Below are 22,050 nucleotides of genomic sequence, written 5' to 3'. Positions count from 1 at the left end.
CTTCAGGTTATGCCTCAAAGAATTCAACAATGGGTATTGACTCCTTGCATTGCAGAAGTAACAAATTATAAAGGTAAATATATATAATTGATATTTTCTATTTCTTATAAATTCCAAATTAAAAAATGAATGTTTTCTTTTTTTGCTCTCATTATTTTATATTTGCTCTACTTTGATTACCTTACTCTTAAGTTCAATTTAACCTTTAAAAACAATTATTCTTCACAGCCTTAGATCAGGTGAGGAAGCAAAAAAATGAGGTTAGTCATATTTTACAAGAGCTTGACAATAGACACAAGGAGCTTGATGCAATTGTTGAAAGAGCCAGGAAAGTTACTGTTGATGAGAATTATGAACATGAACAAGAAGAGGAGGCAGAAATGTCAATGTATTGCATAACTTGCGGTCATGAGATTCATTCTAGAACGGCTATCAAGCATATGGAAAAGTGTTTTAATAAATATGAATCACAGGCCTCTTTTGGATCTGTTTACAAGACTAGAATTGAAGGTGATTATTTTGGTTTAGTTTTCTTTTGATATTGGGATATTATTATACATGTTATATTAATTTTTTATTTCAGGTAACAACATGTTCTGTGATTTTTACAACACCACGAATCAGACTTACTGTAAAAGGTTACGTGTGTTGTGTCCTGAACATTACAAAGACCCCAAAGTTGGAGACGATGAAGTTTGTGGCTGCCCTTTGGTAACCAATGTGTTCAATCTTACTGGCGATTTTTGCAGGGTACCAAAAAAATCCTGCATCAAACATTTTGTCTGGGAAAAACTGAGGAGGGCAGAGGTAAAAATTTTTATATTTAGTAAATTATATTTGAATTCAAGTAAAAAACCTACACATATAAAATAACTTTTTTGGTCAGATTGATTTAGAGAGGGTCCGTCAATGGTTGAAAATGGATGAGCTCTTAGAGAAAGAAAGAAACATTCGTGCAGCACTTGCCAATAGATCTGGGGTTCTTGCCCTTATGTTGCACTCTACCTACGACCATGAAACAATGGAGCAGATAGAGAGGCTTCAGAAACTCGATAGATTTCGTTTTGAACAGAAAAAAGAAAAACAAGGTGTTTCACAATCAAATAATATTACAGAGTAGGAGTTACCAGTAATTTATTAGTTCGTTTTTCTGTAAAACATTTCTATTTTAAAGAACCTAAGTAAATGTGTTGAATAAATCAATGAGCTTTTTCAAATAAAACTTCAAATATGTTAAATTGTTTATTTTATTATACTTATAAAATATGCATATCAAATAATAGATAAACAAATCATCTTTTAAAGAATGTGTCAATTAAATTCACATAAAGTAGAACAGAATGGCATTATGAATTTTCTAGTTCTAACGTTATTGAGATTGAATCATACTCATAGCTTCAATATATTCAGAAAACCTGACACTACCATTCATTTCACTTCAAATCATCTTCTAAGAAAAAAAATCTCTGCCTATAACTGCATGATTCATAGATAAATCATGGCAATTTCATTAAAAATAAATAAATATCAATCGAATAATGGTTATAATTCTCGTAATTGACAATATCTTCCTTTAAAAACAAAGGATAAATTTATTCATTAAGCTACTTGAGAATGAGGAAAAATACCCATACTGAACATTAATTCATTTTTATTTTCCATTTTGATAATCACACATCAGCTGGTGAGGGAGGAGGCATTGGTATTGCCTATGTAGCTGTTGTAGGAGGGGTAGTTTGCACAGTTCCTCCCCAACCTCTTCTTCGTTTTCCCCGCCATCCTTTTCTTATTGAATTCATCAGAAGATTCACCTAAATAAAAAAATATGTTTTTTAATTTCGTTTTCATTAGCAGAATACTCAGGAAAGATATTAATTATGAAAATGATTATTTGAATAAATTTAGGCAACAACTGTGGTCTGTGATAGAAAGTTTGAGATACGCTATCTCTGATATATTCAGCAACACTTAGTTTGAAAGTGATGGATATGGAAGGTAACATTATACTTGGATAAAATTATTGGGGTAGGAAACATAAACATCATAATCTTACTTTTCATTTGAATTTCTCATCGTATTCTTTTTGTAGGATTTCTAGCTTCAAATTATGCTCCTTCTTTAACATTAAATATTCTTTCTGCCGTAATTTTATATCCTGCAAAATTTTGGTTTTTTGCAGATATGCATTTTGGCACTTTCTTTTAAAATATAATTCCTTATAATTAATAAGTCTCTTCTTAACGTTTTTCTTCTTAGAAACACCATCACAGTTGTTGGATAAAGGTGTCACCTGGTCCTTGATAATTGCTGCAATTTCCTGTTCTTGTGGCGTAATATTGAGGCACCAATTGCCACCATCAGTTTTAACCCATTGAGCCTGAAATGAATATTCTGCAGCAATAATATTCATGAAATTCTAATTTAATATCATTTGACCCAACCTTATCAGTTTTTTCATGTTCTAGAGCTGTTGTAAACTGTTCTTCCTTTACATGTTGTGACAAGATCTCAGCATTGTACCTCATTAATTCTTTTTTCTGAAAATATTAACACTATTTATGAAATATACATTTTCATGTTGATGAACTGAGGAGCAGACTTGCAAAATGAGATTTGTCCAAAATTCTAAATTTCAGGAAAGGCAAAAAACTGATGCTCAAAAACAGCCTTAGTTAGAAAAAATAGCATGAGTAATTACTCAATTTATAGAGTGGAAAAAGAGAAAATAATACCTATTATTTAAAAAATAGAGCTGGACAAAATGCTATTTGCATGTCTAAAGTGGACAAACAGCATTTTGATAGTCACTTAAACAGGTTTTTGGGTAAATAATCATAAAAAAAACAAACAAAACATGTTCTTTCTAAACATTGCATTTTGTTTTTTATACTTTTTAAATGAAATTAATTTCCTCCATATCGTCACACTCGCATTCTTCATTTTCTTCAAGGACCGTTTCTCCATCTCCGCAGTGCTCTTCAAAAATTGGGACTAACCATTCCAACTCCGTATCATTGTTCCAGTTTTCCCCAAACAACGATAAATAATGATAATAAATGCTTTTTTGTTGTAAAATGTCTTTGGACTTGATGCATTTTGGATGTCTGAGTGATTTCCACCGTACATTTAAAGCAGGTGATAATGCAATTTGAATGTCCAGGATTTTATGAAACGATAACCATCCAAATGAATAAAGCAACGCCACCTCTGGTTGGAAAAGTGAAATTTTGGACAAACTGCGTTTTGCAAGTCTGCTCCTCAACTTATCGAAAAAAAATTCATTCAGAGCAAAGTCTCTGTAAGTAAGTATTAATTATTAATAATAATTCACCTACATTATGTTCCGCTAAGGATTTTTTGGCTTTCTGCTTCATGTTATCATACAAGGTTTTGAGCTGTTCAACAGTCCTGATTCCACTTGTGGCGACAGCATTATAAGCAGAAGAAACTTTTTCCCACGCTTCTTTCTTTTGGGTTAAATATATAGTATTTGTTCGTTTATCATCTATAGCAGACTGATACCTGTGAAAGTATATATGCAGTGAAAATAAATTGGATGCAGTCTAAACTTATAGCGTATTCGACTGGCTTCACCAGTGCGAATTAATTGGAATTTTTGTAGAGCTAAATGACATAATTAGCTCAATTAAATTCGAACTGGTGCTGCTAGTCGAATAACGCTATAATATATAGAGCTACACTAAATCAAACATCTACTGAATGGATTTAATGAAAGAGATTAAATGATTACATGATACTTACTGTTGAACAAGGTCCAAAAGTTTATTTGTCTCTTCCGCCGTGTAATTACATCCCCTTTTTCTTTTTGAGGCACTCATTTTAGAGCTATATTATAACTTTAAACCTATATTATCTGAAAACAATATGAACAACAAACACAATAACAACACTGTCAAAATCGAAAATACATGACGCAAATATTTCATTATTCTATGGTTTCTAGTTATGGAGTAAACTGAATCTTGTTTCAAGTTGTTCAAGTTCACCGCCAACGGCGCCAACTATGAACACTAATAAGAGAAATGAAAACCGACTTGTAACTGATGCATTTGTTTTGATGTCAACATTCTTCACACCTTGGCTGTAGCAGTAGCGTAACATAATTTGATTAGTTTCAAAATTATCCATTCATGCCCAAAAATAGTTTACAATGTGATTTATTCATAAAAATTCTTTCATGTTTCAAGAGTGTCAATGTTTTTCTCAGTTTAATGATTTAGCTATAATGAAGTTATGAAAAAAGGATTCCTGATAAAACATTCAACAATCAAATCAGGATTCTCCACGCCTATGGCTCGCACACACAATTGGCTAGCTCGATGGTGATTGGCGATGGCGACACTAAACTTCCATCTCTTTTGTATTCGGGATCTTTCACAAATATTCATTTTCCGTTCCTTCTATCTGTATTCTAAGTTTTAGGTGTGTTAAGTGGTTATTTTTATAAATTTAAACTTTGTTTTGAAATGGAAGGATTCGAGATTCTATTCGTCTGTACGGAGTGTAAGAAAGAGTTTTCTTTGCATGAGGGGCTGAAGTGTCATGAACGGGTTGGTCAGAGAATGTTGAACAACGTTCACTTATCTCCGGTTGAGATGTTCTTTTAACCCCTGGAAGAGCGGCTTTCCAGAGATCTCGGAGAAATAATGATTATGTAAATTCACAAAGATGTTATGGGTGAGTCCGGCCCGTCGCTTCAATGGACAGGTCTTTTTAGTTGAATTTCTTTCTCTAGGGACAGGATTAGTTTACTGGGTCAATAAAAGTCGATTTAAATTTTAAGACTAAATGTAATAAAGAAAAATAAAAATATATTTTTAGTTGAATTTCTTTCTCTAGGGACAGGATTAGTTTACTGGGTCAATAAAAGTCGATTTAAATTTTAAGACTAAATATAATAAAAAAAAATAAAAATATCCAAAATTAAAATATCCCTGAAATTTCTATGTTGACTCAACGGCCAAACTTTATGAAAAAACAAAAAATGTCTCAAATAATCTGTTATTCATACAAAAGAAACAAAATACCAACTTTGAACTTGGTAGAATCGGGACTACTCAAATAAACTTATTTTCATTGAAAAAGCATTCAAACATCAACAAATGAAATAAAAATTAAATAGCCAAAAGACTTGCCCTTATCCCGCGATACTAGGTGAGTATTTTAGGCCCTGCCTAAACCTAGTTTTAATTTCTTCAAACTGTTCACTCGAAACGTGTAATTCCTTTTATAATAACTTCACTACCGATCCGCGAACTCCGATCTAACCTAATTTATTCCAAAACAAATTCTAAACTTTATCCCAAAAAAAAATCCCTATTTTTCTATTTCTGACCTAATTCTTCCTTTCTCAGAGCCAAAACAATCCCTTTTCCTGAATACTTAAAATCTCGAAAACTCACACATATACCAATTCACCGTCTATTTAACTTATCCTCATTAAATATTACTTTGATATTGAAAAGAAATTGTTTTGCTCTAAGTCCAGTTTCGCGACCGACGTTCTAATTCTCAACCCTTCTCAATAAGAGACCCTAAGCGATACTGACTTCTTCTTTCGACCTCCAAAAAATCGTAACATCGTACTTATCTAAGACCGCCCCAACAATTCCCCAAGATACCATGCCAATAATCATTGGTTGAAAGATTTTTTTGTCCTTCTTCATTTTTTGTCAACAGACCTTCAACCTTAGTTCAAACTAAATTTTTATGCGGTCTCAGCAAGAACCATACTTCGATTTTGCCTAACGAACTTTTTGCTGTGTCATCTGAGAACGACCATGACGGTTTTTCGCATGTATCGAACTCAGATAAGTCAAGATTTCCCCATATCTAAATTATTTTTCTTATCCGTAAAAAATATATCGATTTCACCAACTTGGTGTCGAGACGTCTTGAGACGGTAACTACGAAAAGCAATAATCGATAAAGAATATATCCTGCTTCTATGATAAGATCGGTTTACACAAGTCGCGATCGCTCTTTTGAATTTAACGTATATTCCCTCTGCATAATAATTCCAATAATTTCCAAATATCCGATTTACTACAGAAGGAACATGCAACAAGTAAGTTAATTTAGAAATTAGTTTTGTTAATTTAGAATTGATATGTAGGTTCGAACTTTTTTCTTATAACCTGTTTTATTTTCTAGATGGCTGTGATAACAAAGAACACTTCTTGGAGAAAACTTCGGTTACCATTGTGCTGCCAAGTGATAAAGTATGGACAAATGATGCCATTTTTGAATTAGTTGATATAATTCAGGAATATGACGCATCCTTTGAAACATCCATAAAGAAAAACATATGGTGTAAGGTGGCACAAAAACTGTGTGAGAAGAAAATCATTGTGACATGACAGCAGTGCAATAATAAGTGGAAGGGATTGAAAAGAACATACAAAGAAGTAAAGGATAACAATACTACCAGCTGGAGAAGCAAAGGGAATTGGGTATTCTTGGAGGCTATGAATAATATTTTATTGAAACATTTTATTGAACAGCGCCAAGAATATATCTCCATATTGCTGATACAACATTGCTATCTCTGGATTAGATGTGTTACCCAGAACACTAATGATACCATACGTAGGATTGAGTTGGAAGCAAAAAATGCGCCTTCTAAGAACGAGGTACGAACTAAACATCAACCCAAATTTCAATATAAGTGGATGGATTATTATTGTTGAAGGTTTTTCGAGAGAAGTGATAGCAATTTGAATAATTAACCAAAAAAAAAATAAATGAGATTTTTTATCAACTAAAAATAATGGTAGAGTAAGACACATGTTATAAAAAATTATATTTCTGAAATTGAAAAATATTTTTACTAGAAGTCCACAAGTAGAAGCACAAAAGTTAACAAAACAAAACTTTTCTTATAACAATATCATACACATCAGGGTGGGCTAAGGTCAATGGTACTCCGCTTCGCGTCGTTCGGTCAACTGCATGGGCGCCCGCAAAAATTTTTCTCAGGGGGGGCAAAATGAAAATTACTGAAAAACGATAAGGCGTCCATGATTGTCATTGAAAACCGGAAAATTATTGTGAATCCATTACTTTTTTCCATGTCCTTTGGATTGAGAAAGTGATATTGAGGGTGTTGTGCTGATAAATGAGGCAATCAAAATCTCAGGGGGGGGTGCATGGCTCCCCCTGGCCCCCCCTGCGGGCGTCCATGATCAACTGCAGTCTCTTGCGGAAATGTATTACTTTCCATACTTGTTAGGAAAATAACTATAGGCTCAGTTAGCGAATTCTAGGGAAGGCTAGCAATATTTTAAATATTTCCAGATTCCTCGGCATCGCTCGTTGCGAGGCGTATATAAACATGAAAACCGAGTTGTGATCTTTCGAATTATTTCGCCTGGTTCTCCAATATTTTTTTCTTTAGATATTTGATATTGATGATATACATATATCATTAAAGATCTTCTCCAGTACTCAGATGGCCTAGTGGCTAGTTGGTTGCTCCTGTGAATTTGTCTTTCGACAGTCTGGGGCAGTATCTCTAATTCTTTTTCTAGTCTGAGCTTTTCGGCGTGAGTTGAGGCATCTTTAATTATTTCTTCAGTTACTTTTTCTGCATCATCATGGTGACTTTTGATCATTTTTAATATTTTTTTTTCATGCGCTTTGAAGACCTGAATGAATCCAAGGATACGGATTGGAGAACAATCACCACAGGCTCTAACAGAGCGGAATATTTTGCTATTAAAGCAAAGCACCTTTTGAATCAGCGGCGTGGAGCAGGAAAGCATTCTTCCGTGTTGCATTGTTTCCATTGTTTCTCGGGATGAAGTTTCTAATGCCTCCATTATCGTCGGGAACTTTTTTCGAAAACTCTGATGGTTTTGTGTTTTTCACTCCATCTTGTTTCACCGAGTCTTGAAATATTATTATTATTTGGACACAAACTGATCAATTGCATTTGCGAAAGACTTTCCGTTTGGACCTTCTAATTCGACAAAACTAACAAAATCTTCTTTTATTCTGTAACACTTTGCATCAAAATGTTCTTTCCCTGAAATCTCTGCCGTTTCATCTGCTGATATGCTATAAGATCTTGCCTTTTTCACTTTAGCCATAATATCCCTTTTTAGCTCTTTGCCACAAAACTAACGATTTAATTTTGGATATATATCAACTGATCGGTAGCTCGAATTTTATTACCACCCCCAATTAGTTGTCGACGGATGCAGGGATTGTCATAAAAAATATGCAATTATGCTACTCGGAAAATGTTCCGAAGCAATAGAAACATTTGTTAATATTGAAATTCTATGCGGTGCACGCGCACTTATATATTTCACCTAATCCCTTAGTTCTTAGTTAAAAGTTGGTCAAAAAAGGTAAAGTGCATAAACCCCTCATTGCTTTGTTAGCGGTTAATTCTTAGTTCTTAGGAATGGTGCATAAACCCACCATAAGAGATAAACTATTTTAGTTTGTCTGTGATCTTGTTGGTCTGTGGTTCTATATTCTGTGACTCTGTGATGAAATAGGCGAATCAAGATAAGCGCTACCTGGTGACAATCAGAGTAACTAGAAATGTTGACATGGTTTGCCTCAGAGGTAGTCATTCCTCTGAGGTTCTAGCATTCTGCTTTGTTTTTGTGTGATATTCTACAAATATTCATATATTTTTTTGAATCATTTCAATAGTTCGAATCGCTATTATTCAGTTCCTCAGTGTTCTTCCTGGGAAAAAATCAAATATCAAGTTCCATGCTTTCCCTCAAACTGGTAATAAATATCGTGTTTGGATGGAAGGGAAATTGGGGAGTAAACTGCTGATGGATCGACAAAAAGCTTGGCAACTGAAATTCAAAATCGATAAACCAGTGACAAGAAATATGAAAATATGTTCCCTGCATTTTATCGATGACGATTATTTTTATCGAGGTAAGCACTGATAGCACATGAAATTTTAGATTATATTTATGGGGATAATAAGAATAATAATAATCGTTTACAGATTCCAGTTCTACACAGAAAGAATGTTTGAAAAAGACTGCTGTGCCTTCCAGAAATCTTCCTGTTGGATCCACTACCACAAAAGAAGAACCTGAATGTTCTAGTAGTAGATCTGAAAGATTGAATCAGAGAAATATCAACAAAGAAAAACTTATTGCTGAAGAATGCTCTTGTGAAGAAATCGAACCTGCTCTACAATCTACTTCCCAAGATGAAATCGAAGCTGCACAAGGTCTATTACAGCTTCTTCAGGGTCAGCCTGATTATAATGGGCCTAAAACTTTCAAGTGCAAGTGAATACTCCTGAAGTATCTTCTTTGTGTGATCTGATAACAACAGATAGTGCTCTGAACAGTTTTACTGGTCTCATTAATATGAAACTATAAGATACAATAGTAGAAGCAGTACAATCTATTTACAGTGATCAAAGATCAGATAGTTTAACAATCAAGCAGTGTATTGTTTTAGTTTTAACAAAATTTAAATGTGATCTTTCATATGTGACATTATCTATTTTATTTGGCATTTCACAAGAATTGTGCCAAAGATACATTGTCTTCAAATCTAAGGTACCTTTACACAATTTTGGAAAAATTCCTCAGAAATATTTGGACATGTATTCTGAAATTCTATATATTTTTTTTCAGGGCACACTGATGATACTTCTCTATCACATTTTAAAATAGTCGTATAATTTGCCGAATATATTTTCAAAATGAATACATTTCATAAGTGAAATATTTCCAATTGAATTCTCATTATTTTTTGATGATTCATTAGTCAAGCAATAATTTAATTCGATAAATAGGTATCGATATGAGTAGTTTCAAGTAACCTAGTTATTTAAATTTATTTTTAGAAATATTTTATGTAAATTGAGTTATCTCTTAATAAATAAATAAAAATGGATATGCGACTTTCTGTAGTATTCCTTAAAATATTCAATACATTAGCATTTGTAATATTTTGTTGGGACTGTATAATTGAAGGGTAATGTAAAATGATCAATTCAGATAAGTAAAAAAAACCTTTCAACTAAAGTTTATTAGTCATGCAAATAACATGTAACATTTTTATTATGTAACCAGCATTTAAAACTTCTTCACCTTCATAAACACTTCTAGAAGTGTTTGTACCTTTAAGATACCCCAAGTATTCTACTCAGAGTTGCTATTTGGACCTAAAAAAGGTACTATTAGAATCCTGTAGTATAATAATGTTGATTGAACCGTTCACATATTATATGCACACGATTGTTATTCGTCATTTTTCGAAGTCTTCCATCCTTTCATAACATTCAATATCACTAGACTGAACTGAAACAAATGATGATATCTACCACCTTTACCTAAAATAAAATATACACAGTAACACACTTGTTCACTATAGAAGTCTGAAGAGTTTTTATATTTATTGTAAAATCGAATTTTAATAACGCAAATACACACATAACTAATACAACAAAACACACCAATGTCAACATTTATAGTTCTACGTTTGCTCACCTTGGCGCTGCATTCTTTATCTCAGATGCGTTCAGTCACAGATTAGTCTGTGGTTCAGTTCGGTAGTGATGTTATGGCGTTAGGCGTAACAAGTAACAATAAAATAAAATAACATTACAATGTAAAAACTGTTACTATTACCGCGATTATGGGTGATTCTATGGAAATAGATGAAATAGAGTTGGATGATAATGGTTTTGAGAATGACACAGTTCCTGTAGGAGACGACAAAACAATTAAACGACGTTCACAAATATGGAAATATTTTACTCCTTTAAGTCCAGTAAGAGCAAAATGCAATCTTTGCCGGATTATATTTTCCTACAAAACATCGATTAGTAATTTGAAAATTCATCTCCAAAGAAAACATCAACATATAGCTGTTCCCGGCATTAAGTATAAATTTATAAAACCAAAACTAGAACCATCTCAAGTTATACCGAGAAAAATACCTAGAGAGTCAAATTCAAACTTCACCAACAAAAAGTGGGACATTTTAAACGTTAAAGTGAGAGAGGAAAACTCACAACAAGAAGAGGAGAATCTTCATGTGGAGGTTCTAACACCAGCTCCCGTGAAAAAGGTAAAATATTTCTTTTGAAAGTTAATTTTCAATTTCTTTACACTTTTTCAGTTTCAGGAATCAGTTCAGAGAGACAGTTTCCTATTTGGAGCCTCAGATTTTGCAACCATTGCTGATAAATCTTGGTATGTAGACAAGACCTTATTCATTAAAGCAACACTGAGAGAGTGCGATAGAGTGCTAATAACTACACCAAGACGATGTGGAAAATCAACAAACATATTTACTCTGAAAAAGTTTGTAGAAATAGAGGTGAACAAAAATGGGGATCCTATTAATTTGCAGGTAGAAAATGGAACTAGATTTCTGAGTGAGCAGCAGATGTCGAGAAATTTCAGTTTATTCACAGACAAAAAAATTTTCACAATCGGCAAAGAAAAGAGAAAAATTTTCCATAAAACTTTTTTTTCTAAACATTTTGGAAAATATCCTGTGATACATATTAATTTTAGAAATATTGTTGGAGATACTTATGAAGAAGTTTTGGGATCACTAAGGACATCTATTTATACTACATTCATGGAGCACAAGTATCTTATAAGTAGTAGGCTTTGGGATTGTTATTACAGCAAAGCCACTTTTGAAAAATATATAGATTTTGAACAATATGATAAAGTACCAGAGGAGAAGTTAAAAAACTCCTTAAGGTATCTCACCGAATTATTATGTGTTCATTTCAACACTGGGAGTAAAGTGTATGTTTTAATTGATGATCTAGATGAACCAATAACAAACATTATATACAACAGTAATTTTAATGATTATGATTTTAAGAGAATTGTACTATTCATTAAAACACTCCTATCCAATTTAATGAAAGATAATCCATATGTTGAGAGAGTTTTGGCTATGGGCACTCACCATTACTCCTATATGTTAATCTCCGAAAGCAATACCATTCATAAGCCATACCTTCACAGTGACAGCCTCTGTAGTTATTTTGGTTTCACCACCACAGAAGTAGAAAGACTTTTGGGTGATTTTGACCTTTCAGATACTTTCAATGAGGTCAAAGTTTGGTATAATAGTTATGGTATGAATTTAACAGATGGTGATATAGTGGAAATGTATAATAATTGGTCAGTGTTGCAGTACCTGTATGAAAAGGACCTGAAGAAGTACATTTCATTGGGAAATTTTAACAGAATAAAAACTGTATTGACTCGAAAGGCATATGCAGATAAAATAGAAGTACTTATGTCACGCAAGATGATAACAATCAAATATAAAGATAGGTTGAATTTCGAAGATGTTTTGACTCTGAAAAGAATTTTCAATGAACCAAATTTTGAACTGAAAGAGGAGGATATGGATTTATTCTTTCAGTTTTTATATGAAGCAGGTTTTTTGAACATGTTATCCCGGACAGAGGAATCTATAGAACTTGGAATACCAAATATAGAAATCTATTCTGATTATTGTAAAGCTTTTTTTTCGTTCAATTTCTTTAAAAGATATTACAATGTTACTGATGGTGCTCTAGATGCTTTTGTTGAGTCTATTAAAGCTCTCTCAAATATCAGGAATCAGGAGTCTTTTTTACAGTTGGCTAATAGTACCAAGAATTTGTTTCAAAATACTAAAGTCTTGCCACAAAATGATTTTGAATTGCAAGCTCTCATTCATCACTTTCTAAAAAAATATTTCCGGAATCTAAAAGGGGAAGCCTTGACTATGCCTAAAAGGTACTTGAAGTGTGATATTGGTTTGCCTGTTGATCATAAATTGGGTATTATCATTGAAGTAACCACATATGATAGAAGCACATCTCTGGATGCCCTTAACCAAATAACTTCCAATAAATTCAATGAGATATTAAATTTTGATGGACTAAATGATGAAGTTTATATGGGTTTACATCTAGGGGAAGATAGAAAAATAACAATTTCATATCTAGTTAATACTGTGGATTTGACTTTAGCAGATACTGTTTGCAGTTCATGAAAATATATAATTCATATGATTTTTATAAAAACAAAACTTAATTTTTCACAATGGCTTATTATTTCCATTTCCTATATGTATAAAATCCAAAATCTTATATAGGTAACCTTATGAAACAAAAAAATATATTTTTGAGGATTTGGATCTATCACCTCTTGGTTACCAATGCAACGATTTGCCACACTTACATATAGCTGATATGAAGCTATGATTATATGTAGAAGGGACTACTCAAAAGTTCATGATCTTAAAACTATTGGAACTAGGGCTTTGAGGTAAAAATATTATATTGAACATACTGCCAATTTTTGTTGATATGAACGTTTTCTCTGTTTTTGTTTTCAAGATTCATGTACCATATTTTCGAGTTTAAATTAATGGAATATAACATATAATTTTTTTAACCAATAGCTTTTATTGTTTTCGAGAAAAGTTCTGGACCACAGGCAGACGGAGTTTTTCTCAATTTGGGGATTCCCAAATGTAAACAGTAATGATTTCAGAACTTGAAGAGGTTTTTCCTTGAACTACCCCATAGGTTTATCATCAGATATAATAATCCAAAACGGGATGAAATATTTGGGAAAAGAGGACCCTTGTTTGAGGGCCTTTTTTTAAAAAATTTTTAAATCAAAAGTTTGTCTTGTCTGAATAAATATTGAATTTATTTATCATTACCAAAAAGATAGACAATTGGGAAATTAAAACTTGCTATCTCAAAAAATTATTTCAAAGTTACTTTTTTCAGAACACTGATGTCAGTATAAAAATATATAGAACAATAAATAACTCAATATCACAAAAAATTACAGTCGATTTCTTTGCTTTCAAATCTTCCTATGAAATTTCATAATGCTGAGGCTAGAACTTCCAGAATACTGAAAAATAGAGATTTAAGGTCTACTTTATTGTTGACTTTAATCTTTGGCTTATTTGCTGTGGAACCATCAGGTTTGTTCTTTTGTGGCTCATCCTGAGTGGAGCGTGGATGAACAAAATCTGAGGAACTGGTTTTTTCGAATTTGTCATTATCAATTCTTTCTACTCTAAGTTTGAAATTGGTTGTTTCATAGATTGAATTGCCATAAATTCCAATTATTATAGGTCGTTTAAAGCTGTCAAATAAAAAAAATATTCTGAAAATCTTACTGTAATGCTGAGTTTGTTGTAGAAAATAATCCAATTCTTGAAATGTCACTTGAAAAAAAAATTTCTATTGTAATAGGCATAAGCATATCTTGTATATGGCTAAATTGAAGCTTAATGTGACCACTGAACTATGTAACATATTACTTAATCCTCTTTTAGAGTTCTTCCTACCTTTTTTAATTTTCCTCATCTTTTCATGTTCTTATATTTCATAGAGCCGTGGTCACCTAAGCACCTTCAATAGTATTCTCATAAAAAACAATTGAGAACAAGGGGGGAAAGTGAATAGAATAACTTAACGATTGAAATTATGAACACTATTTTGAGTACCTCGACTAACCAAGTACTTAACTTGTACACAAACCTCTTTGGAATCTCAATAACATCTTCTCCACAGGTAGCAGCATGTAAATCATAGGTATCAGGTTCATAAGTAGGCACTTTTGGATGTTCAGCAATGTATATATCAGCGTCACCATCACTGAAATAGAATATGAATGTTATATTCTAAAGTTTATTCTTAAGCTAGGCACTCACAATGAATGCAAAGAGAGTACAAGATCACCTTCCTCTTCAACGCTAAAATATACAAACTTTTCTCTAGCAACTACACCATCTTTGTACATTAGCAGTTGGGTATTTCTGTCAGTATTAGATTTAGTCCTGGTCGAAGAAATCTACATTTATAATATTATTCATATTAAAAATTTGCTAAATATTTATTTCCATAAGTATCTTTGAAACTTACCCAAATTAAAAAACCAAATGTAACGTACAAAGAAAGTTGTATTATATGCATTGTTAGAAGATTTAGAAACTTATTTATTTCATCTTGAAAGGAATAATAATTCTTTATGGTATATTTAATCAGAGACAAGACAAACTGTAAATTTTGCTGAAAGAAAATATAATTCCCAGAGATTAATCTTTAATAATTCCTATAATAAATCAAAACCCAAGATTTAGCTATTGTACCATAGAAAGAAAAATCATCGCGATCTGTCATCAAAAAAAAAATAAAAAAGGAAAATATGAAATTGACAATCATAATCAGCTGTTTTATTTTCTATGCCTAAGTTCTTTTCTAATTCATTCTAGTAGGGAAATTATTAGACCAATCTGTGATATTTTATACAAAATATTTATATTTTCAAAATAAGACTAGTTTTGATTTTTGCCTTCTTAAAGACATTCTTCTAACCTGGTTTAATCGTTGTTTTGTCTGTTTAACCCCACCACCTGTGGATCTATTAAACAAATAGATTTCTGGAAAAGCCAATATCCCCTTAAGTATGACTCATTATATTGGGCGTTTTGTCTGCTTTTGCAAATAGTATTCGTCCAATTAGAAATTTGGGAAGTCTGGAATGGTACTTTCCTGAGTTCCTGACAAATTTTATGGAATTTTATTTAACATGGGTAGTGAAATAGAAATTCCTGAGACACCTAATTGGTTGAAAGAACTAGAAGCGAAAAGGGAGAGAAGACTAAAGACAAAGTTGGGTCATGAATTAGGAGCAGGAGCCCCTTGTCTCACCTGTGAAGATAAGTGTCCAGGTAAATAAAGATTCGGTCAAATATTCTAATAAGATTCCTATTTTTCAAATGACCTTTAATTTTTATGCATTATAGGACTGGATTTACATTTCTGGAGAAAAATTTGTAAGAATTGTAAATGTTCTAAAGAGAATCATGAAGTCCAAGACGATGATATCTATGGATGGGCTCAAGATGAACTTCTTGGAACCAAAGTCAACAGATTGAAAAGGAAAATCGGTAAGAATACATTTAGATTTTGTAGAAGAATTTCATCTATCATTAAATTCTGTAGTATTGCCTGGTAGGAAAGACAAAGAAGTGGAACTAGAATGGGCACCAAATGGTCAGAAAGAAACCATCGACAAATACCTGAAGACTCTACCACCAGAACTTTTACCTATCAAAGGATCACAGGCAGCTCAGGACAGAAAACAGATGCTGAAAAAACAAATACCTATTCATGATATAGATCCCTCCTTATGTCACGATTTAACAGATGAAGAACTGAAGAAAATGCAGGAATATGTTGCTCACATCAAGCAAAGTAGTGTTGGTGTAGGCCACTTGATACAAATTAGCTTTAATAAGGGCCAAACTCACGTCATGGACAAGAATGATGCTATGTTTCTCATTAATAATGTGCCTAAAGGTATTGTAAGCTCGGAAAATGTCATACTCCATGGAGGGGATAATTCAGTTCCTTTGGACAATCTTGGCAATAACCATGGTACTTTAGATTTAAGAGAAAATCCAGGCCTTGTTGCCTATCAGGCTAACTTTGCTCAACCAGTAGAGAATGAGGAAAGGAATCCTATATTCCCAAGCTTCAAACATAAGCAGAATACAATTAACGATGTGATTCAAAGAAATAATGAGAAAAATCTGAAGAAGAATGTTTTAGACCCTGTAGGTAACAGAGTGGTTACAGAAGATATTCAAGTACCTCAGGAAACATGCCTCAGGGATCTAAGTTACTCTTATGAAGATTATCCACCTACAAATACTAATACGGTTTGTTCAAGTTCAGAAAAAATTGATGAGCGTTTGATTGGAACATCCAGTATAAAAAACTTGGTGCCTTCTGCATTTGTGCCGACCCAGCATTCAGATAATCGCTACGATGATAATGATCCGAAAAAAGAACTAGATCGGGGTTCAGTTAGAGAATTGCCATATCCTAGTCAGTTTATAAACAATGCACTCAAATATCAGAAGCATTTACCTTACTATAATCCTGGAAATATTCATACTGTTGAAGAACACCAAAATCCCGCATACTTCCAACCAATAAAGGACTTGGCATATAGTACAAATCAAAATAATCCTTTTGATCCCACAGACAATGCATTATACTCACCTCAGGGTTCCTACTACCCAAATTCAAAAGAAAATCAATTAACAAAGAGTGCTTTTTTTCCATGTAGTCCATTTAGGACAATAGAGAATATCTCTGAGAGTCCTGTGAATTCTACAATTCACAACTCGGTTCATGACCAACTCCACCAACCTAAACCACAAGTGGAATTTTCTAAGAATAATTATATGTCAAGCAGTCCTCAAACTGTAGAACCTAATTCACTTGGTTATAGTCAAGAGAGACTACAAAATCTGGCAATATCTAATCAAAAAGTACCTCATTTTAGTCCTACTAAGACTGTTCTTTATGAAAATTCTCAAATGCCTACTCAAATAAGAAATTTGAAGGATTTGGCTTATTCTACATACGATTCACCCCCAAATGATGCTTCAGATGAAAACTTTCATAATCTAAGTGTAAGAGACAGGTTGAATAAACTGAAACAGAAGGAGTTGTCTGTCTTGGGACCTAAAAATTCTCCTGTTTCTGACCAGACCTTGTCTCCAAGCAAATTTGCAGTCAAAGACAAAGTGATGCATTTAACTCCATCCTTCTCCAATCCCCCAAATTCAGAAAATCAGGGATATAGTACTCTAAACTCTCCTTCAAAAGTGTCTAGTTTCAAGTCTCCTCACCCTCAAAAAATTACTTCGTGTGAATTTGATACTGAAAGTTCAAAATTGAGTGGAAATCCACACTCACCGAATAAAGGTGGATTTGGAGCTTTATCTTCTAAGAATAATTCTGTAAACACCCCACACAAAGATCTACTTTCACCAGTTCCTTTGAAGCCAACTAATTTTTCTGAACAGAAATACTATGATGGTGTCCCAGCTTTTAATCCTGGAAATCAGAACATCTTAGAAGATGATCTTCAGCCAAAATATATCCCAATTGGTGCTATCAGAGATATTGAATATGAAAACCCTGAGATTCGCACTGCTCTCTCTAAAGACAACAATTTGTTTGAAGGCTCCACTCCCAATAAGTTTGAACCTAATCTCAATTTGGTAAACTTGCCTTGTTGCCATTATTGCAATGAGATTTTTAAGCAGGAAGAACTGGCAATAACCATACCTGAACGATCTGATGCTATTTACCATACTGGTTGTTTCAAATGTCATGGTTGTAATCAGATTTTGGCAGACATGTTCTATTTTTATGATAAAGGGACTGATAATATATACTGTGGCCGGGATTATGCCAAGATAAGAGGAATTCCTCGTTGCATGGCATGTGATGAATTGATATTCGTTAAGGAGTATTGTTTGGCAGAAAACTCTACTTTCCATGTTAAGCATTTTTGTTGTTTTGAATGTGACAAGCCTTTAGCAGATCAGAATTATGTCATGGAGAACAATCAACCCGTCTGTATACCTTGTTATGAGTTAACAAAAGCTAATAAATGTTATGCTTGTAAAGAAGTCATTCATCCTGATCAACAGGGGCTTCAACTGAAGGATGGCGTTCATTTTCATGCGACAGATGACTGTTTCGCTTGTAAGATGTGTAAGAAGTCTTTGTTTGGGGCTAAATTGTTGTTTAGGAATGATTGTTTGTATTGTTCCCACGACTGTTATAATTCTGATTCTTGAAGAGTTGAAATTTCTTTCAAACTCTTTTAGTTTTTTAATGAATTCCGAATTCATATATATAAAGATATGGTAAATGATCCACAGATAATAGGAATTACAATATGTTTGAAAAATATCCTTTTGCAAATCAACCAATGTAACCTCTGAACCACTCTACATTCGATGAGCCCCCATTTAAATCCAGAAAAAAAAAAGGAAATCTTTTTTCCATTTTTCAACATGCATTATCGCTCATGCCCCCCCCCTCCCTCCTTGTATCCGCCCATGAGGTTGACTGGCAGACAGATTTTAAATCCTGTGTTCTGCGGATAATTTTTTATATCTGTATTTATCAACTGTAGGGTATGATATTAAAAAATAATTTCATGTTAGAGTTCCCAATACTCTAATGCAATAGTTAGTGATAAAACCTTTTTCTATGAAGGTTTGGGTTTTACATTATATATGTATACATATATGTTGTAGGAGTATTGTTTTGAAAATTAGTGGTTCGATATTCGGGTATTCACTGACGAACTAACCACAATTTCTAATCTACAATATTAAAGTATTGTTCGTCAAACATGTCACTTCCTAGTGCCGCATTAATTGAGCGAATTCACAAATGAACTACAACATACATAGTGGAAGTCCACATTGGCAGACTTATCCTATTTTTATTGCCATTGAAGAGCTCAGTACTCGCCTTTAGCTTCATCTCAATGTATTTAAACAACAGGATAATATGCCATTCAACCCTAAGTCTTCCTGAAATTTTTAACATTAAAAACCTAAGAATTGTGATGTGAGAAAATGGATTGCTATTTTTATATTGGACTCATATTTACCATTTTATATTCTTGATAATATTTATAGCATTTTACATTAATTAAGCAAAATATACTTATAAGTGCCCTTTTTGTACTGAAATGTATTGTAATTTTATACAAATATTTTTGTGTAGCTACTTTTTTTCATAAAGAGAAAAAGAGTTTATATATTCTTGGAACATTTTTATACTTCGAATAATTATTGCATCTTGCATAATTTTGAAAAGTGCTGAAAGAGTTTATTTGAACAATTGAATAATTTTTGTATTTCTACTTTATTTCTTCTGAGAGCAGCTTTACTATCGTTAATTTGAAAATTTTCTCTTGTTGCTATTGTTGAATTCATTTCCATTTGTGATAATTTTTTTTGGTTTATTCCGCATTCATATTAGTAGTGCCATTTATTGCTATCATTTAATGTTAATTATCACAGTACTATGTAATCCCTTTTTGCTTGTTTGCTTTGTGAATGTGAAGTTTAAATTTATCTTTGTGATAGTGCCATATGGCAGCCAAATAAACAATAAACTTCAGTTTGATGTTGTTTCATTTCGGTAAATATAATAATAGTATATGAAACAACAATTATATAAATCATTTATTTAACTCTACATTCGGAAATACATAACAACGAGTTTTCACAACCTTTTTACGTTCATGTAGCAATTTTTAATTCTATAACAAATTTAAGATATAACAGTTCAAGCACAAAAAACATTATATAAATATCCAGTAATATAAAGCTAAGATGAAAAAACTTGTCATAATATATTGAAAAAATATTTGCTACGATTGTCTTCAACTTATTTATTTTTTCACCTTGGCAACATAGTTTTATGAACAAAATTTGTTTTCTCTGAATACTTTGAATAATTGGGACAACCAAAATAACAATGAGTTTGGACAACCTGCATAGAATAATTTACCAAGATTGTCAGTTTATTATTATTGCTGAGAACAATCTTTCCTTGGAAAAACAGATTATGGAAAGTAGAATGTACTTTTAGGTTTTTCTTCCAAGTTATTTGTGGTTGAAAACTTAAAAGTATATTTCTGCGAAACAATGAAGATAGTCTTCCATGACACCTCTACAAAATTGTACATTTATTCCTATCCAAAGCATCCTGTATATTATCTAACATGGGACTTTGATCCCTAGAATCTAAATGATCAATCATATTGATCAACTCCTTGAACACTGCTATCACTTTCCAATTGTACTTGGCGCTGCATTCAATGTACCCGGACTTCCAATGTTTCTTCACCAGGTTAATGATGTCCCTCCTTTTTTCTTCCACACCACTACTTATAGCCAGTTTACCTCCGCTACTGTGACCTTCTTCAGCGGTTACTAGATCCTGCTTGTTACCGACTACTAGGATTGGGACGTTAGTCATGTTCCTGGACTCACATATTTGTTCTCTGATGTTCTTTATGTACTGGAAAGTTTCTATGTTTGAGAGGTCGAACACTAGAATATACGCTGACGAGCTTCTCAGACCATAGTATCTGAAAATGTTCTCGATTGAGATTGATTATGAACATATATTTCATGTAACTGTTGAATTAATATTTTTTCTACAAGCGTGCGCTTTCAACTCTTTTTCCACACGCAAATAGTCACTATCTCACACAGTGCGGGAAAAACCCGTGCTATTTCTTTTCCGCACGGATATGGGTGCGGGATAGAAATATCAGGGGATTTTCCCGCACGCAAGTATAATAGTATTCTAAAACAAGTTGCAGAATGGGCTCTTATTCCAACACGAATGTGAATGGAGCGAATTTTCGAACTCATGCGTGTTCGAATTGTCTTCTGCAACGAGTATTAGACGATATTTTTTCTATTTCAGTCAAGTTTTATGAAATATTAACGAATTTCAATGAAAATTCAGATTATATATCCTATAGTGACTTTTGTATTGTATCTTGGTAGTTGGTGTGACTGTTACGAAAATTGACAGATTACGGAATTCGAATATGAATCTTTGGATTCTTATTTAAAAAAAAATTCAATCCTTTGAAATTTTCATATTTTTACAGCTATATATTTATCTGTATACATGAAATTTGGCATAAAAATTTGTTGCTACACCGTATTGATCATTCTAGCTCAAAATCATGATCCATGATTTTTTAAGGCTAAAAATAAAAAAAACGGATACAAAAAAATTATTTCGCGGAACATGAACAACTTATAATCATGAAACTGAGAAGATCTAATGCTACCATTTTACTGGATGGTGAATGCAATATTTCCTACAGCAAAGTACTATAGCTGGATATTTTGTCATAAATAGGAAATATTAAACTTTATGGTGAAATTTGCGATTTTTTCTATATCAGCTATAATAATTAATCTGTGTCCAATCTGGCCTTTACGAGTATGTATTAAGGCGCGTACGAGATGGCGTTACGATATGATGTTTTGTTCTATGTCTGAACGCGCCTTTCGAGAGAGAAATAAAAAAATCGGCGGTAAGAATATACGTACAACATTGGGTTCGAAGAAAAAAAAAACAGCAAGCAAAGTAGAGAACAGTAAAATTCCACACAAGTAAAAGCAAAT

The 22,050-nt window shown here is 32.8% G+C and overlaps 6 protein-coding genes across 9 annotated transcripts in view; 3 read left to right on the top strand and 3 right to left on the bottom strand.

The window, feature by feature from the left end:
• Window positions 1-1,238, top strand: part of LOC123676465 (CXXC-type zinc finger protein 1) — a 2,201-nt gene extending 963 nt beyond the window's left edge. The window contains exons 3-6 of the mRNA XM_045612365.1: window positions 1-73; window positions 229-510; window positions 584-807; window positions 887-1,238. The exon at window positions 1-73 is cut by the window's left edge and continues 172 nt beyond it. Of these exons, the coding sequence (XP_045468321.1) occupies window positions 1-73; window positions 229-510; window positions 584-807; window positions 887-1,120 (813 nt within the window). The 3' untranslated portion in view covers window positions 1,121-1,238. The remainder of the gene's footprint in view (window positions 74-228; window positions 511-583; window positions 808-886) is intronic.
• A 289-nt stretch (window positions 1,239-1,527) lies between these two features.
• On the bottom strand, window positions 1,528-4,900 carry LOC123676466 (myb/SANT-like DNA-binding domain-containing protein 3). Its single transcript, XM_045612366.1, has 5 exons — window positions 3,763-4,900; window positions 3,336-3,522; window positions 2,442-2,537; window positions 2,054-2,377; window positions 1,528-1,811 (listed from the first exon to the last, which is right to left on the bottom strand). Exons 1-4 carry the CDS (start codon window positions 3,837-3,839, stop codon window positions 2,057-2,059), a joined length of 681 nt encoding a protein of 226 aa, XP_045468322.1. The 5' UTR covers window positions 3,840-4,900; the 3' UTR covers window positions 1,528-1,811; window positions 2,054-2,056.
• A 5,668-nt stretch (window positions 4,901-10,568) lies between these two features.
• Window positions 10,569-13,080, top strand: LOC123676464. 2 transcript variants are annotated; one of them, XM_045612364.1, is made up of 2 exons: window positions 10,569-11,088; window positions 11,146-13,080. In XM_045612364.1, the coding sequence occupies exons 1-2, from the start codon at window positions 10,654-10,656 to the stop codon at window positions 13,030-13,032; spliced, it is 2,322 nt and encodes a 773-aa protein (XP_045468320.1). In that variant the 5' UTR covers window positions 10,569-10,653; the 3' UTR covers window positions 13,033-13,080. The 2 variants fall into 2 exon arrangements, with proteins under 2 accessions (XP_045468320.1, XP_045468319.1); XM_045612363.1 differs by having other exon boundaries at window positions 11,140-13,080.
• Window positions 13,081-13,675: 595 nt separating this feature from the next.
• On the bottom strand, window positions 13,676-15,200 carry LOC123676467 (UPF0669 protein v1g209471-like). Of its 3 annotated transcripts, XM_045612368.1 has the most exons (5): window positions 14,930-15,154; window positions 14,719-14,858; window positions 14,546-14,662; window positions 14,182-14,229; window positions 13,676-13,910 (listed from the first exon to the last, which is right to left on the bottom strand). In XM_045612368.1, exons 1-5 carry the CDS (start codon window positions 14,978-14,980, stop codon window positions 13,880-13,882), a joined length of 387 nt encoding a protein of 128 aa, XP_045468324.1. In that variant the 5' UTR covers window positions 14,981-15,154; the 3' UTR covers window positions 13,676-13,879. The 3 variants fall into 3 exon arrangements, with proteins under 3 accessions (XP_045468324.1, XP_045468323.1, XP_045468325.1); XM_045612367.1 differs by lacking the exon at window positions 14,182-14,229 and having other exon boundaries at window positions 13,676-14,147; window positions 14,930-15,200; XM_045612369.1 differs by lacking the exon at window positions 14,182-14,229.
• An 84-nt stretch (window positions 15,201-15,284) lies between these two features.
• On the top strand, window positions 15,285-20,014 carry LOC123676463. Its single transcript, XM_045612361.1, has 3 exons — window positions 15,285-15,738; window positions 15,814-15,957; window positions 16,013-20,014. The coding sequence occupies exons 1-3, from the start codon at window positions 15,597-15,599 to the stop codon at window positions 18,670-18,672; spliced, it is 2,946 nt and encodes a 981-aa protein (XP_045468317.1). The 5' UTR covers window positions 15,285-15,596; the 3' UTR covers window positions 18,673-20,014.
• LOC123674658 (ras-like protein family member 10B) overlaps window positions 20,011-22,050 on the bottom strand; it is a 109,025-nt gene continuing 106,985 nt past the window's right edge. The window contains exon 5 of the mRNA XM_045609610.1: window positions 20,011-20,990. Coding sequence (XP_045465566.1) covers window positions 20,570-20,990 — 421 coding nt within the window. The 3' untranslated portion in view covers window positions 20,011-20,569. The remainder of the gene's footprint in view (window positions 20,991-22,050) is intronic.

This window comes from Harmonia axyridis, chromosome 3 (genome assembly GCF_914767665.1).
Source record: "Harmonia axyridis chromosome 3, icHarAxyr1.1, whole genome shotgun sequence".
NCBI classification, from domain to species: Eukaryota; Metazoa; Arthropoda; class Insecta; order Coleoptera; family Coccinellidae; genus Harmonia; species Harmonia axyridis.
Note: the sequence above shows the minus strand (reverse complement) of the source record. Positions and strands in the feature narration are given on the sequence as shown.